This window comes from Ambystoma mexicanum, chromosome 10 (genome assembly GCF_040938575.1).
Source record: "Ambystoma mexicanum isolate Mex_15411 chromosome 10, UKY_AmexF1_1, whole genome shotgun sequence".
Lineage (NCBI taxonomy): Eukaryota > Metazoa > Chordata > Amphibia > Caudata > Ambystomatidae > Ambystoma > Ambystoma mexicanum.
Window position 1 is genome coordinate 1,268,163,974 of NC_090932.1, and position 14,360 is coordinate 1,268,178,333.

Genomic DNA, 14,360 nt, shown 5'->3' on the forward strand with positions numbered 1-14,360 from the left:
GAATACACGTTATTGCTATGCCAGCAAATGGAAACGGTTTGTCATCTGGTGTAATTCCAAGGGTGTCAATCCCATTGATTGCTCACCCACACACATTGTGCTGTACCCAACCCATCTGTTGGACACTGGGTTGGTCTTCAGTTCCCTAAAGGTTCATCTGGCTGCACTGTCAGCCTACACCACTTCACAACAAAAGGTGTTGTGGTGGAAGATACCGGTGATTAAGGCCTTTATGGAAGAGGTTAAGAGGATTTATCCTCCCATTTCTCACCCAGCTCCTGAGTGGGACCTAAATGTGGTTTTGTCCAGGCTCATGGGAGCTCCCTTTGAGCCTATACATAAAGCAAGCCTAAAAGACCTGACTTATGAAACGGCCTTCCTAGTGGCTATCACTTCTATCAGAAGGGTTAGCAAAATACAGGCACTTTCTGTTCTAGACTCCTTTGTCACAATCCACAAGGATAAGGTAGTTCTGTGCATGCACCGCAGATTTGCACCTAAATTCATATCTAGGTTCCATGTGAACCAGTCGATTGAACTAACTACCTTTTTCCAGAATCCCACTAGCAAGGCCGAAAAAAGCCTACACACTAGATGTGCGCAGGGCAGTCATGTTCTACCTGGAGAAAACTAAACCACTGAGGAAAACAAACCAATTTTTCGTTTCAGTGGCAGCTGATAGGGAAGGAGATCCTGTCTCTAAATCGGCTATCTCAAGGTGGATTGTCAAATGCATCACACTGTTTCTCTCTTGCTAAGAGAGAACTACCCTTCAAGCCTAGAGCACACTCTACTCGAGGCACTGGGGCATCCATAGCATTCATTGCACAGTTCCCCTCGAGTCCATTTGCAAAGCGGCAACCTGGAGTTCTGTACACACCTTTACAAAACACTATTGCCTAGACACTCATTCTAGGTCTGATTCTCAGGTGGGACAAGCAGTACTAAGACATCCTTTCTCTACTGTTCCTTCTCACAACCCACCTTCAACTCTGGGTACTGCTCACTAGTCTATGCACAGCATGTGATTCTAAGCAGATTAACAAGCATCGGAAGACATGCATTACTTACCGTAATAGCATTTCTGATGATTGTATCTGCTTAGATTCACATGCTCCCACCCTTCCTCCCCGCTTGGGGTGGAAGGAACATGGACGTCTTACTACTTTCTCTCTTCATGTACTCACTCACTATAGCCTTAGGCTCCCTCATGGCAGAATAAATACAATCGGAGGGCCCTCGGCGCGTGAGGGATTTTGGGTACACTACACGTCACGTTAGGGATAGTGTTACAGACACGCCTATGCCAACGTCCCCTTTTGGTCCCCGAAAGACGAGATGCAATACTCTGTGGTTACCACTGGATGTCAGACTATATGCACAGCGGTATCCGGTCATTTTGTCGAATGCATTTCCTCGAAATGCAATTTTATGTCAAACATATGGCTGAAAATAAATATTTTGAATGTATTTTTTTATTTAATGTTTTTTTTGGGTTTAGAAAGTTAAAGTATTTTAAAAAACGTGGGGTTTAGGGGGGATCTCCCCATTTTAAAAAAAAGACATTCGAATATTTTTCGGCGAGATGTTTTCGACATAATGGCATTCGAAAAAATGCTATTCGAAAAAGTCACTATAAACCATGCACAGCATGTGAATCTAAGCAGATACAATCAGCAGAAATGCTATTACGGTAAGTAATGCATGTCATATCCCAAAGTCTTGATAGTGTGGCATTAGTCAGCCTGATGTAAGCACCACTAATTGTATGACTCTGTCTTTTGCTGACAAAGGTTCGGGTTTAATGGAGGAAGAGCTGGAAAGGCTCAAATTTGTGGACTCAATTAAAAGCTACCGGTCCAGAGCGGTGAGTAGTTCTGCGGACTAAAAAAGGTTTGATCTGCTTCCTAAGGACTGACAGTTTCTGTGAAAGCTGGTTCTCATTAGAAGTGTACTCCATGCTCAAAAGCTTATGTAAAGTCAAATTATGCGAGTATCCTTTAGGTCAGGCAGGGGATACCAGAACAGATGTGATTTCTGTTTTTACTTTTTTACGAAAGCAGATACTTTAGCCCTATTTCAGCTGTTTTTAACAAGCGTTTGAGTGATGGTAGCCACGTTCAGTTACATTGGTTTTGTGTCTTGGTTGCAATTTGTGTAAGCACCAAGTTTTTTGGTTTTACAGACTGCGCTTCCCCAGTTTCCTTGGACTTTCTATTTACTATTGTCTTCAGAGTTACTGTACCTAAATTTAAAGGTTTCAAAAAAATGTAAAGCAGTGTTTTTCAAGTGTATCATTTACATGGATGACAGCATAGTCCTGAATCCTCATCTTTTAATTCATGTAAATAGTAGTTTCTTCTTAATTGAGGATTTCCAACCAATAGGAAGCCTAGAATGTAAGTGAAATATTTACCAGAGATTCCTGGTTCCTCGTCTAAAGATAGCATCTATATCATAGCTCTGGAAGCCTGCAATGTTTATGACAATCTGTAAATAAATTGTAATAAGTAAATGATATTGCTACCAACGATTTATTTATGTTTACCATTCCTTGACAATAACAATACAATCCACTATATATGTAGCACAGACATAGGCAACCTAACAAAACACCTCCCCTATCCCACAAGGTCAATAAGTGGGTCCTAATTATACAATATTGCATAAATATAACAGGCAAGCCGCTAAAGTTCAAGCATTACCGTCATCCCCAGCCATCTCATTAAATACAACTTATGTTATGTGTAAATCTGCCTTAATGGGTGTTTGTCATTGGAGGGATTCAGCAAGCTACCAAGCAGTGTTGCCAATTCCATTCTTCCCAATGAGTCTGTTACATCACTATCTGCCTCAATCCTCACCAATATTGCCAGTGTAATACCCCCCACACCCTTTCCCAACACCCCCACACCCTTTCCCAACACCCCACACCCTTTCCCAACACCCCACACCCTTTCCCAACACCCCACACCCTATTTCAATATATCAGACATCCAAGCAGTGACAGCCGGGCCAGAGCAGAGTTCCAGCTTCCGCTACAGCACTTAATTAAAAGGGGAATGGGGGGGGGCAGCATTTTAGATTTCCTTTTTTCTAAATTGAGACCATTTGTAGCCATTAGTTGATAATGGGCTATTTGTGGTAGTATGTTTAGTCTAATACTGTAACTGGAGACACAAGTGCTGTCAACTGTCTACCTTTTACCAGTTATTTTGAACCATGAAACACTTTTTAAATGCATTTTCTTAAATCTACGTACAATATTTTTTGCAACACATTAAACTGAATCAGTTTAACAGACTTGAGGCAAGAGTAAAAGTTGAAGATTGTCCATAATTTGTTCAAATCTGAAATGTCAGAGGGAGTAAAAAAACGAAAGTCATTTAAACGAAAATGCCTTTTGGTTATTCTCCCGCTGACATTTCTCTCAACCCACACACCCCTACTTACTTTTTGGGGCACACTTTGCTGTGTCCGGCCGACTTCTCCATTCCACTGCAAATGTCTGTTCCCTTCACCAACGTGCATGGGAACCGGTGCTGCAGGGTCCTTTTTTTTTTTTTTTTTATTTTTAACCTTTGTTTAGGTCATGGAGGACACCTCTGCAACCCCCTTGAGATTATAGTGAACAAGGGTGCAGGGCATACCCCCGCAACCCGAGCTCCCCTTGTTCACTATGATTATGATATTTTATTTCTATCGCGCTTGTACATAAGTGTTTCAGAGCGCGACAAGGCAAGGGAGGGAAACGGGAGAACAAAACAGCGATCTTACTAGGCCCAGTGACATTGAGAACGTGCACGTGCATGGGAGAAGGGGAGGGGAAAAGTGCATGGAAGGGGGAGAAGTGGAAAGTGCGAAGCAGAGGAGAAACAGATAAATAACAATAAATAAATAATAAAAGCAACAAACAGTTTTAGTCAGACAGCAATTTGCAAGTGCTAGGTTTAAGGCGGCAGACAGGGTATGTCTGATAAGTGCAGGAAGAAAAAGGGGGGGGGTGGCTGTATGGGTACAGACCCCAGTGCAGGGTGTAGGCCTGAGGCAGTGCGGTAGGGTGGCAAGGTGAGCAGGTACCTGGGCCCGGAGGACAGAGGGTGGCCAGGTGCACCGTGCCAAGAGAGAACAGATCAGCAGGGGAGAAGGGGAGCGAAGGTAGAAGAAATGAGGAAGGTCTTGAGGTGCTTCTGGAACCAGAGATGGTTCTCAAGTTTTAGAGTGGCAGAGGGAGGCCCCAGCCGAAGACGGAGATCTACCCCCAGCTTGTTTCTTTGAAAAACGACTGACCCTGAGGCAGTTGGAGGTAGAGGAGCGAAGAGCTTGAAAGGGGAGGTATTTGCAGAGGTATAGCTGAAGGTATTTTGGACCCCGGCCCCAGAAAGCCTTGTGGACAATGCAGAGGGTTTTGAATTTAATCCTTGTATCCACTGGGAGCCAATGGAGAGATTTCAGAGCTGGAGAGATACGATCCCAGGGCTTGAGGCCAAGGACAAGTCTCGCAGTCCTGTTCTGGATTAGTTGCAGAAGGCGGAGAGTAGAGGCAGGTAGATGTAGAAAGAGGCTGTTACAATAGTCCAAGCTAGAGAGAACCACAGCTTGGGATACCATGAGCTTCTGGGAGAAGGAGAGGAAAGGCAGAGTAACTCTGAGGAGGTGCAGTAGGAAATTTGACTTTTTAGAGACCTCAGAGATGTGGGCGGAGAAGGAAAGGGTGGAGTCAAAGATGACGCATAGGTTCTTAGCTTCGCAGGTGGGGGTAGGAGGAGGGCCAAGGGAGGCCAGCCAGAGAGTGAGGGGAAAGGATGGTGAAGGTGTGCCGATGAGGAGGATCTCCGTCTTGCTGGCATTCAGACAAAGATCATTGGCGGCACACCAATCATGAATGGCAGTTCGGCAATCGGAGATAAGAGAGGGAGAGGAGGTGGCAGAGGGCAACCTGAAAATGAGTTGTCAGCGTAGCACTGGAAATTTGAGCAGAAAGTTGCAATGCAGTGGGCGAGAGTTGCCAGGTATTGGTTGAAAAACCAGGGCGAGAGGTTAGACCCCTGGGGAACACCAAAGGTAGATAGGAAGATGGATGAAAGGAAGGACACAAGTTGGACCTGTGCCTGTGAGGGTCGATCTGAGAGGAAAGGGGTCAGCCAGACCAGAGCCTGATCAGTGATACCCAGGTTTTCACGGAGACGGTTGAGCAAGATGGTATGGTTGACTGTGTCGAAGGCAGAAGAGAGATTGAGGAGGATGAGGACAGAGGGAATGTTAGAGTCAAGGTTAGAGAGCAGATGTTCAGGAGAGCAGTTTCTGTGCTTCTGGCAGTTCTGAAGCCAAACTGGTGGTCATGGAGACAACAGAACTAAAATGAAGGTTAAGCAACAGAATTAAAATGAAGGTTAAGCTGAGAGATGGCCAACTTTTCCAGGAGTTTGCCAAGAAAGGGAGTAATGGAAATTGGGCGATAGTTAGCTGGACAAGAAGGATCAGCTGTGGGTTTCTTGAGAAGAGTATGCACAAAGGAGTGCTTCAGAGGGGAGGGGAAGGATCCCGAGGCAAAGGAGTGGTTGCAAAAATCAGCAAGGGCTGGAGCGGGGGTGTCGATGTGGTCCTTGATGGTTTTAGAGGAACAGGGATGAACCTGTTTTGACAAGGCTTTCATAGATCGGACTTGTCTAGAGACTTTGTCAGGGGAGAAAAGAGGAAAGGACGGGAAGGATGGTTGGGGGAGGGAGGGTTGGCTAAAGGAGGGTCAGCAAGGACAGATGGGGAGGGGAGGGGAGAGGAGGGGTGTGGGTGAAGAGGGTGGACAGGGTGTCCTGGGTTTTTGAAATGAAGTCAGAGGCAAGGGCATTGCAAAGAGCCTGGGAGGCAACGGGCGGGATAGAGACTGCAGCAGGGTTGGCCCCCTCCTTGCAGATTTTAAAGAGTTCGGCCGAGTTGTTAGATGCCACAGAGACACAAGCTTGAATGTTGACTCTTCTTGGTGAGGACAGAGTCGGTATTGCCTTTGTAGCAGGCGACGGGCCAGTGTGTCAGAGGATGAACATGAAGTCCTCCATTTCCTCTCAGCCACCCTACACTTAGGTTTAAGTGTAGCTAGGTCAGAGTCATACCAAGAATTGCACTTGGCTTTGGACTTCAAACTGATCCGAATGGGATATTTATTCAAAGTTTCTGACTGTGCCTAATTTACATTCAGCCAAAATTCAAATAAATATCCCATTCAGGTTTTCTTTTTTTCTCCAGTCTTTTCTATGGATTCCAAAGTTGAATACCTATATTGACTTTTTCATAATGGGTGTGTTTAATACATCTAGACACTAGGGGAGTTTAACAAGAAATGAGGATCTCTCTGGTAAAGATATAAGGCTGGCTCAACTCGAGGGCCTAACTGTTGGAATACTGATTTTCCCGAGAGTTAAGATTCTAAATAGTCTGTTTCAAGGATATGGTGCTTTGCTCACTTGTTGGCAATCTCTGTGTCTGGGACATAGTACCCGCTTGCTTCTTTACACTCCTACATGCAAGTATTTCTTCCCCCTTGCTCTAGGTTTTATCAGAATGCAATATCACTTTCCGAACAAATGTCTATCTCCTGGGCCAGGTATCAGAAGACTGATGTTCACAATCCCTTGCAAGGTTTCCCTTCAGTGCATGTTGTACTACACTAACCAGATAGACTCACCTTTTACTCCCCAGGGTCTGTGGTTTCATAGAAATGCAGTAGCTGGATATTTGAACCCTCTGGTAAGGTTTCGCTCCTGGACCTGGAGTGTTGTCATGGATCAAAAATCAGACGTAGGCTTTTGACTTTGAATTTAAATCTTTTACTTGAGGAATCCCAGAGAGGGTGGAAAAACAAATTAAAATAACAGTTGGGTTGAATCCGAAAAGAGAGGAGTACTGTGTGTCCTGTTTCAAGGCCCACTGTACCTATTTAGGTCCGGCTTTTGTGTTCCTGCACCCTTCCCTAGTTTCCGTTAATCTGCGACATGTTGGGTTTGGCACCTTCATCGCTGTCTTTAATCTCAGGTTTAAGGCTTACCCACACATTCTGTGACTCTCTAAGGCTTAAGAAGTGTCCTACAAAATCTTTTATTTCTCTGCTAGTTTCTTGGTGCTAAGGGGTTTCATGCAGCCTCAGCTTTTCCATTGCCGGTTTTTGCAGGCTTAACCTGATCCTTGGTTATAATATGATATGGTTTCACTAGGTCATTTGGGCTTTCAGCAGCAACCCTTTCCTGACTTGTCTCTTTTGACATCTATGCAGGTTGTCTACTTTCTACCTTGAAACCACGTTTCTACCCTGTCTCATGTTGATCCTGTACCTCTGATCCCACTTTCAACTTCCTCATGTTACCAATCTTTCTCCCAAGTCCCTGCTTCTACTTTTGCCCCTGCTCTACTTATGCGCCTTTGTTTTTGCCTTGCTCCCTGCTGCACCTGTGAGTACCCCAAGCTTCCTAATTACTGTACTGTCTCTCCACACTGCTACTCGCTTATAATGCATTCACTCTTGCTCCCCCTGCTGCTTCTTCTACTCGCCTCGCCCTATATGTTTTCGCCAATCACGTTACAACTTCCTCCTTTCCTATCCCTATTCTAAAACTCATAACTCCCACTGCTCCATCTCTCATCCACCTCTCCCAATAAACAAAGCTGACTGACGTTACCGTACCTCCTCTAACTCTTATCCACCTTGCCTCTCTTCCTCTGAGACTCGACTTCTCTACTCTTCCTTACCTCATCAACTGAGCATTGCACTCTGGAATGCATAGTCCTTATGCTACAAAACTTCCTTTATCACTGACTTTCACATGAGCTCTCCTCCCTTAGACCTTCTTGTTATCACTAACACCTGGATTTTTCCATCTGAAACTGCGACTCTGGCAGCCCTACAAGACTCCAAAATATCCTTCATTAACTCTCCTCGATGCACTAGCTGAGATGGAGGCGGCCGCCACCTACTTTCTTCCCATCTCAATGCCTCTTAAATCTCCAATGTCGCGGCGTCCTACCTCTTTTCAATTTGCCATCTCTACTATTGCTCTGCCTCAATCGGTTCACATCTCTATCTATCGCCCTCCTGGTCCCACTAGACCATTCTTTGAGCATCTTGGGCAACTCCTTGATTCTATTTCCACTAAAATCACCTTATTCTCTTAGGTGACTTTAACCTTCCCTCTCCAACCAGAAATCTTAACGTCAGTCTTTTCTTAGTGACCACGCTCTTCACTCTATCCATAACCTACCTACCCACACAGGCGTTAACTCTATGGATCTTATTCATCTCCACCTTTCTCTCCGCCACTAATACTACTGTCACACCATCCTTATCTGATCACTCTATTGTTTCCACCACCTTCTTCTTTCCACCCTCTGCCATTTCCTCTCCACTTGCTTCACCTATTACTTAAAGGAAATGTAAACCATCCGCCATGCCCCCTTTCTATAATACCTACAGTTCTCACGCTACTCCTTCGTATCAATGCCTCTTCCACCAACACTGCCTTCTCCTGCTTCCAGTTCCTACTATGACTCATTCTCCTCCCACTTCCTACTGCTTACTTTCACCCCTAAATCTCAGCATCCTCAACCATGGATCACCCTATTCATATGTTCTCTCTGCACAGACATGTGCCGGCTGTTGCGCAAATAGAGGTGTGCCCACTTGCATGAGGACCTGCAACTCTAACCCTCTGCCCTGAACACTCTCGTCCACTCTTGATAGAGCGAAAAGGGAATTTGTTAGGTAGATTTTCATTTTTATGTGAAATCACCTTCACATTTCTGTCCACCAACACTTTTTGCTGGACTACTGGATTTTGTGTGAGAATCTTTCCACACTCACTCATTCTTTTACCCTATCCTTGGGATCCTTTTCTTTTTCTACCTTTCCCTTGGAGTCATGCTGTCCAAGTTTTGTGGGATCTGTCATTGACTTTTGTAGCGCACATCAATCTGTGCACAGTGTTACTGACAGCCCTTTGTTCTTCCCTTTTTGTTTTCTGTTATTTTCCTTGTGGGAACATATGTTCCCAAGGGGAGGGAGAAGAGGAGAGACGCCTGCAGCCACTTCCAGACAACCCAGAGGTGCCTTCTGAGTACTCGCTGCTGTTCGACCCCCCCCCGACCCCCCTCACGCCCTCCCTCCTTCCAAGTGTCAGGGGAACTCCAAAGAGGACGACTCTCTCCCTTAGTCTGGTGGGACCAATCGTACTCAAGACGACCTGCATTTCAAGTCATCCTGCAATGAGCTGTGACCTTCACCGGCTGCAAACTGGCAATATCCTGAGACCTATCGCCATTGTATTACCCTCCGAAGATCAAACCCACCGAAACTTTGGTGGACTCCTTCCACACCTCCAGATGCAAGATTCCGCCCCTTGAAGTTCCCTCACCTTGAAGATCGCTGGACCGAGAAAGCAGGACTAAACGACCGGGGGAATAATACATCTTCACTGGTGCTTTACAAAGGGTGCCAAAATCACAGAACCACAAAGAATCCTTTCCCTGGAGCCTCTTCACTAGACTGCTGCTGCGAGATCCATTCCAAGTGTCCCTTCTTTTGTCTTCCTGACCAAGAATCCGGTAAATGGGTCTGCTGCTGCATTGAGGGAGCATTGTACTGCATCCTCTTCTTCACGTTTAAGGTACTGTGAGACTCTTGGTACAGCTTATCTAGAGTTATTCAGCTGCTCCTGTATTGCTGGAGTCGTGAATTGTGTTTTGGAGTCCACCCATTCACGTTCGCCCAGGCCCAAAGCCTGTGTGCCTTCAGGGAACCTTCCCAGAGGTCCCCGACTCTTTCCCCAACAGAGTGTTACTTACATGCTACTGTAGACTTCCCCTGGAACCTTTGACTTTCCACAGCTTTGTGCCTTGCTTGTTTGGCCCACCAACCTCACACTGAGGCACTCATAACTCGATAATAATAGACTTCTAAAGCCTAAGGCCTCTGTGAAATTGATGCAAGCATTTACCTGCTTTATATTGGTCTTGTTTTATCCATTCTGACCTGAAGCTTATATTTTGAAAGTTATTACAAAAGTGTTTTACTTACCTTTGAATTGTTGACTGGCATTCTACAAGTATTACAAAAGTGATTTACTCACTTTGAAGATTGCATTAGTTCCAAGTTACTCATTGTGTGTTATGGTACTTGGCTTTATAAAAAATCAACTTTACCATAGTGTATATATAAAATAAACCATTATTATGCAACTTTAGTGTTTCTTTAGCCTATGTGCATACTCTTCAGGTCTTTGTACCTCCCTCCCTCCTACGATAAGCCTGGCTGCTCAGCCATTGCTACCAACAAAATGTATGTGGTTCAGGCCTATACTAATAGTTGGAGCCCTGTGTCCCAATTGAGAGTCGTCTTAAGTACTACTCTAGGTGGACTTTTGTAAAACTCCCTAAGAATTCTACCTAACCCTCATTGACTCGCACTCCAACCATCCTTGCCAGCTAGAGGGCACCCTAAACCCACTCCTAGTCTATCAACTCGAGTCCTACAGCTAATGACCTAGCTGAATACTTTGCTGCAAACATTTCCAAAATTGGAGACTCTCTCCTGACCTTCCGCTCACTCCCTCCTATATTTTAATCTCAGCCTACTCTATCATCCTCTGCCTCCATCTCCCACTTTTGTTACACTTAAAACTGACAAAGTGCTAGCTCTACTCTGCCGGGTCTGTGGCTTTGTGGACTAATGCATCCACTACATGGGCCTGTGTTTGACCTCAGGGTCACAGGTTCGAATCCCGGCAGGTCCACTCAGCCCTTCATCCTTCCAAGGTCGATAAAATGACTACCATTAAGTTGGGTAACAGCCATCTGTTATTATCGCCAAGATGCTCCTCCGGGGGTGAACATGCGCTTTTCAAATGCATCTCTTATGTTACTGATAAAGGCTAACCCCTCTTGTGCCCCATCGGACCCTCTTGCTCTTCAGCTAGTCCAGCTTATTGCCCCTTTAGTGCCCTCTCACTTCGCTGAACTCTTCAACCGGTCCTTCGACTCTGCTTGCTTTCCACGGTCATCCCTCCTAAAAAAGCAGGGGCGGACCCGAACCTACCAGCTAACCTTCGCCATTTGTCTCTCCTTTCACACTATAAAGTGCTCCAATGGGTTGTGTTCTATCGTCTTACCAATTTCATAGACATCAACAACCTTCCAGAATCCCTACAAGCAGTTTTCCACTCCTGTCACTCCACAGAACCTGCTCTTATGAATGTGTCCAACTTCATCGCCTCGGCTAAGCACTCCAGCCTATCCTAATTCTCCTTGGCCTGTCTACTCCCCTTGACACTGTCGATGACTCAGTCTCATTTCTCCTTAATACTCTTTCTTCTTGGGATTCGCGATCAAGCCCTCGCTTGGATTGAATCCTACCTTGCAGCTTGTCAATTCTGTGTCTCCTGGATCAACACCTCTAAACTCACTCCTCTAACTGTTGGTGTTCCAAAAGGCTCTGTCTTGGGTCTGCTCCTCTTTACACTTACACCTCCGCTCTTGGGGCACTAATCTTCTCCTTTGAGTTCTCGGACCAATTATTTGCGGACAGCACCCAAATCTTCTTTTTTTTCTCCTGAACCCTCCTCTGATCTTGCTATTAGTCTCTGCCATTAAAGATTGGATGGCTTTGCACTCCGATGTTAAACTGTACCAAAACAGAGGTGCTCTTTTTCCCTGCCAAATGTTCTCTCTCCTCTCTTCCTATCCAGTTCCCACCTGACACTCTACCCTACTCTTCTTCAGCTAAAAACCTCAGCGTCTTTCCGCAAACCCCCCCCCCCCCCTCCTCCGCGGACATCCGAGAAACAGTCCACAAGGATTTGTTCAAAACCAAACTTAAAGTCCACCTCCTTGCCTAGAGTTACCCTCTTAACCTACCTCTGATCTGCCATGTGTTGGGGAGAATTCTCAGAAATGTGCTAATTCCCTCTACCTTAGAGACCCCCAGCAAAGTGTGCTGGATTTTGAGGACTTGATTCTGTTAACTTGGAGAGTGTGAAAACCCTTTTTCCCACTCTCTCTTGTATTTTAATGTGATTTTTGAACACTTTCTTTTAGTTATAGAGTCTGACAAACTCCATAGGCATCATCTTTTACATTGTGTCACACAGCACCTTCAGCACAGCACCTTCACTGCAGTGATACGGGGAAGTCTTTCAGATTTCCCTATGGTTTGCATACGTTCTCGTGGATAAACTGTTTCCAAGAACAGTAAAGTGAAATTGACTTTACTTACATTTGTAACTTTGTAGACCCAGCACACCCAATATTACTATAGGGTGCTAGAGGGGTTACTTAGTATCCCCTTTGTGTAGCTTCTCATGTAACATTTTTATGTTGCCGTTTCCTCGATGAATGGCTGGTGGCAGTGGTTTACTTTTAACTACTGTGGTGTGCATTTACCATGGGCTGCGTTCACAGTTGCAGTAAAGCACCCAAGGGTGCCATTTTTGTCAAAATGGCCCCAGTCTTCTTTTTTTGCCATTTCTTTTTGGAAAGGTCGTCCTTGAAATTTACTGTGCACACCAAACCAGGTTTGGTCCCTTTGTTCGCTTTGCCTTTGGCGAGATACCAAAGGCAAGTGAAGCCCGCCTCTGGCTCTAGGGTGTCTGGTGGGGGTAAGAAGTGAGCGAGGTGTCTGAAACTCCCTGTGCTTAGTCTCCCAGGAGACCCAAATGCACTCTGTGGTGATTGGCTGGCTGACTGTCCGGCAAGGACAGACACCCTGCTGAGTGACTGACAGCTAGGCTGGAATGAATGGGCGAAACCTGAATAAAAGACTAGGCTTTTGGCTTGGAAGGTAGAGTCGATCACTGGAAGAAGGAACCGAGGAAGAACTTGAAGAGGACGCCTGCTGCAACTCCTGGACCGTTGGTTTGACCGGTGAAGCCCTGCTGCTGTGCTGAAACTCCAAATTTGTATCGACCGAGAAGCCCCTGCAAGGACGACTTCTCCCCTAGAGTTGGTGGGACCAATCAACTCCAAAGTAAGCCACATGGACATTCTCTCATAGCTGGTTGCATATCCACAGAGTTGCTGCTGGAACGAAACGCCAGGGAGAGGAACACCAGATTGTCTGCATTGCTTTTAAGTTGGCCAAGAGCTCCAGGAAGAGCCTCCGTACTCCCAGGAAGCAGGACTGACCGAGCCTGAGCCACCTCAACAGTGCGCTGGACCCCAGAAGCAAGGAAAGTCCATCTTGACAGCTAGAAATAGCAGTGTTTCTATTTGCGGAAGTCGCGAGGAGCTGAAATACCGAAGTGCCACTTGTCTGAAGATTGCCGGTTGCGAGTGGTGACCGTCCCATTGCAGTAGTCCCCAGAAGTCCTCCCTCTTGTCCCCTGACTGAGGCACAGGAACACCAGGATCTGCAGAGCTGTACAGGAACTGAAGTCATCTGCTGCATTTTTCTTCAAACTAAAGGTACTGTACAGTCTAAGAGAACATACCTCTTGTCGTGTAACTACACTTGTTCTCTGTTAGTGAGACTTGTTGTGGTTGCTCTGTAGAGTTGCTGACGGCTTCTTTACTTCACAAGCCTAAACGGCTTGTGGCCCTACTTTGAATTCTTCTTTCTAAAAAAAAAACTTAAAATATGGTGCAATATTTTTACCTACCTCTGAGAAGTGCTTCAGTTTCACGTAGACTTTGGCTCAATTGACCTTGGCTTAGCCTGGCTCCTTGAATGACACTTCTTCCTTCTGTGGATGTGTTTGGCCTTCCTTGCAGGAAAGGGTTAACTAACTTTGCATTGGGGTGTTTACAAAAGTACATACCTGCTTTAAGAAATATTTGTGAGATTTCTTGTTGTCATAATAACCTTTCTCTTTGACAAACTCTTAACTCTGATTCTAAATGCAACAGTGATATATTAATGTCCCCAGCACCCTAAACTATTGAAGTCACCTGAGGGTGTAGGTAGTGTCTGTGGGCCATCCCAAAAGGGTATTTACTGATTTAGAAATATTAAGAGTGTGTATTTTTGTAGTGGATTTGAGTGTTACTGTTATATTGCTCCCTTCTGAAGAAGGCTTATTCTATCTGACTGATAAATTAATAATTGTTTATTCAAGAAACCTTTTGAATACTTCACTGTGAATCTCTGTGTAACTCCCCTACAGCTCACATTGACCTCTCTTGAGATGAGCCTGGCTGCTCAACACGCTACCAACCTGTGTAGTACAAGCTTATACCAAAGGTTGGGTTCCTATTGCCAGGTGGTCAGGGTTGTTGTAGGGCACCCAAAGGGTACTGCATACAATCTTGCTTAACACCTGTTAGCTAACAGTTTTCCCTCACCTCGAAGTTGCCTCTGCTCCTCAATTCCTCTGCCTCCACCCTAG

At 45.4% G+C, this 14,360-nt stretch overlaps 1 protein-coding gene across 1 annotated transcript in view; it reads left to right on the forward strand.

Annotated features, from left to right (window-relative positions):
- The window catches only part of DDX54 (DEAD-box helicase 54), a 560,256-nt gene that overhangs the window by 393,699 nt on the left and 152,197 nt on the right, over positions 1–14,360 (forward strand). The window contains exon 14 of the mRNA XM_069619243.1: positions 1,794–1,867. Coding sequence (XP_069475344.1) covers positions 1,794–1,867 — 74 coding nt within the window. The remainder of the gene's footprint in view (positions 1–1,793; positions 1,868–14,360) is intronic.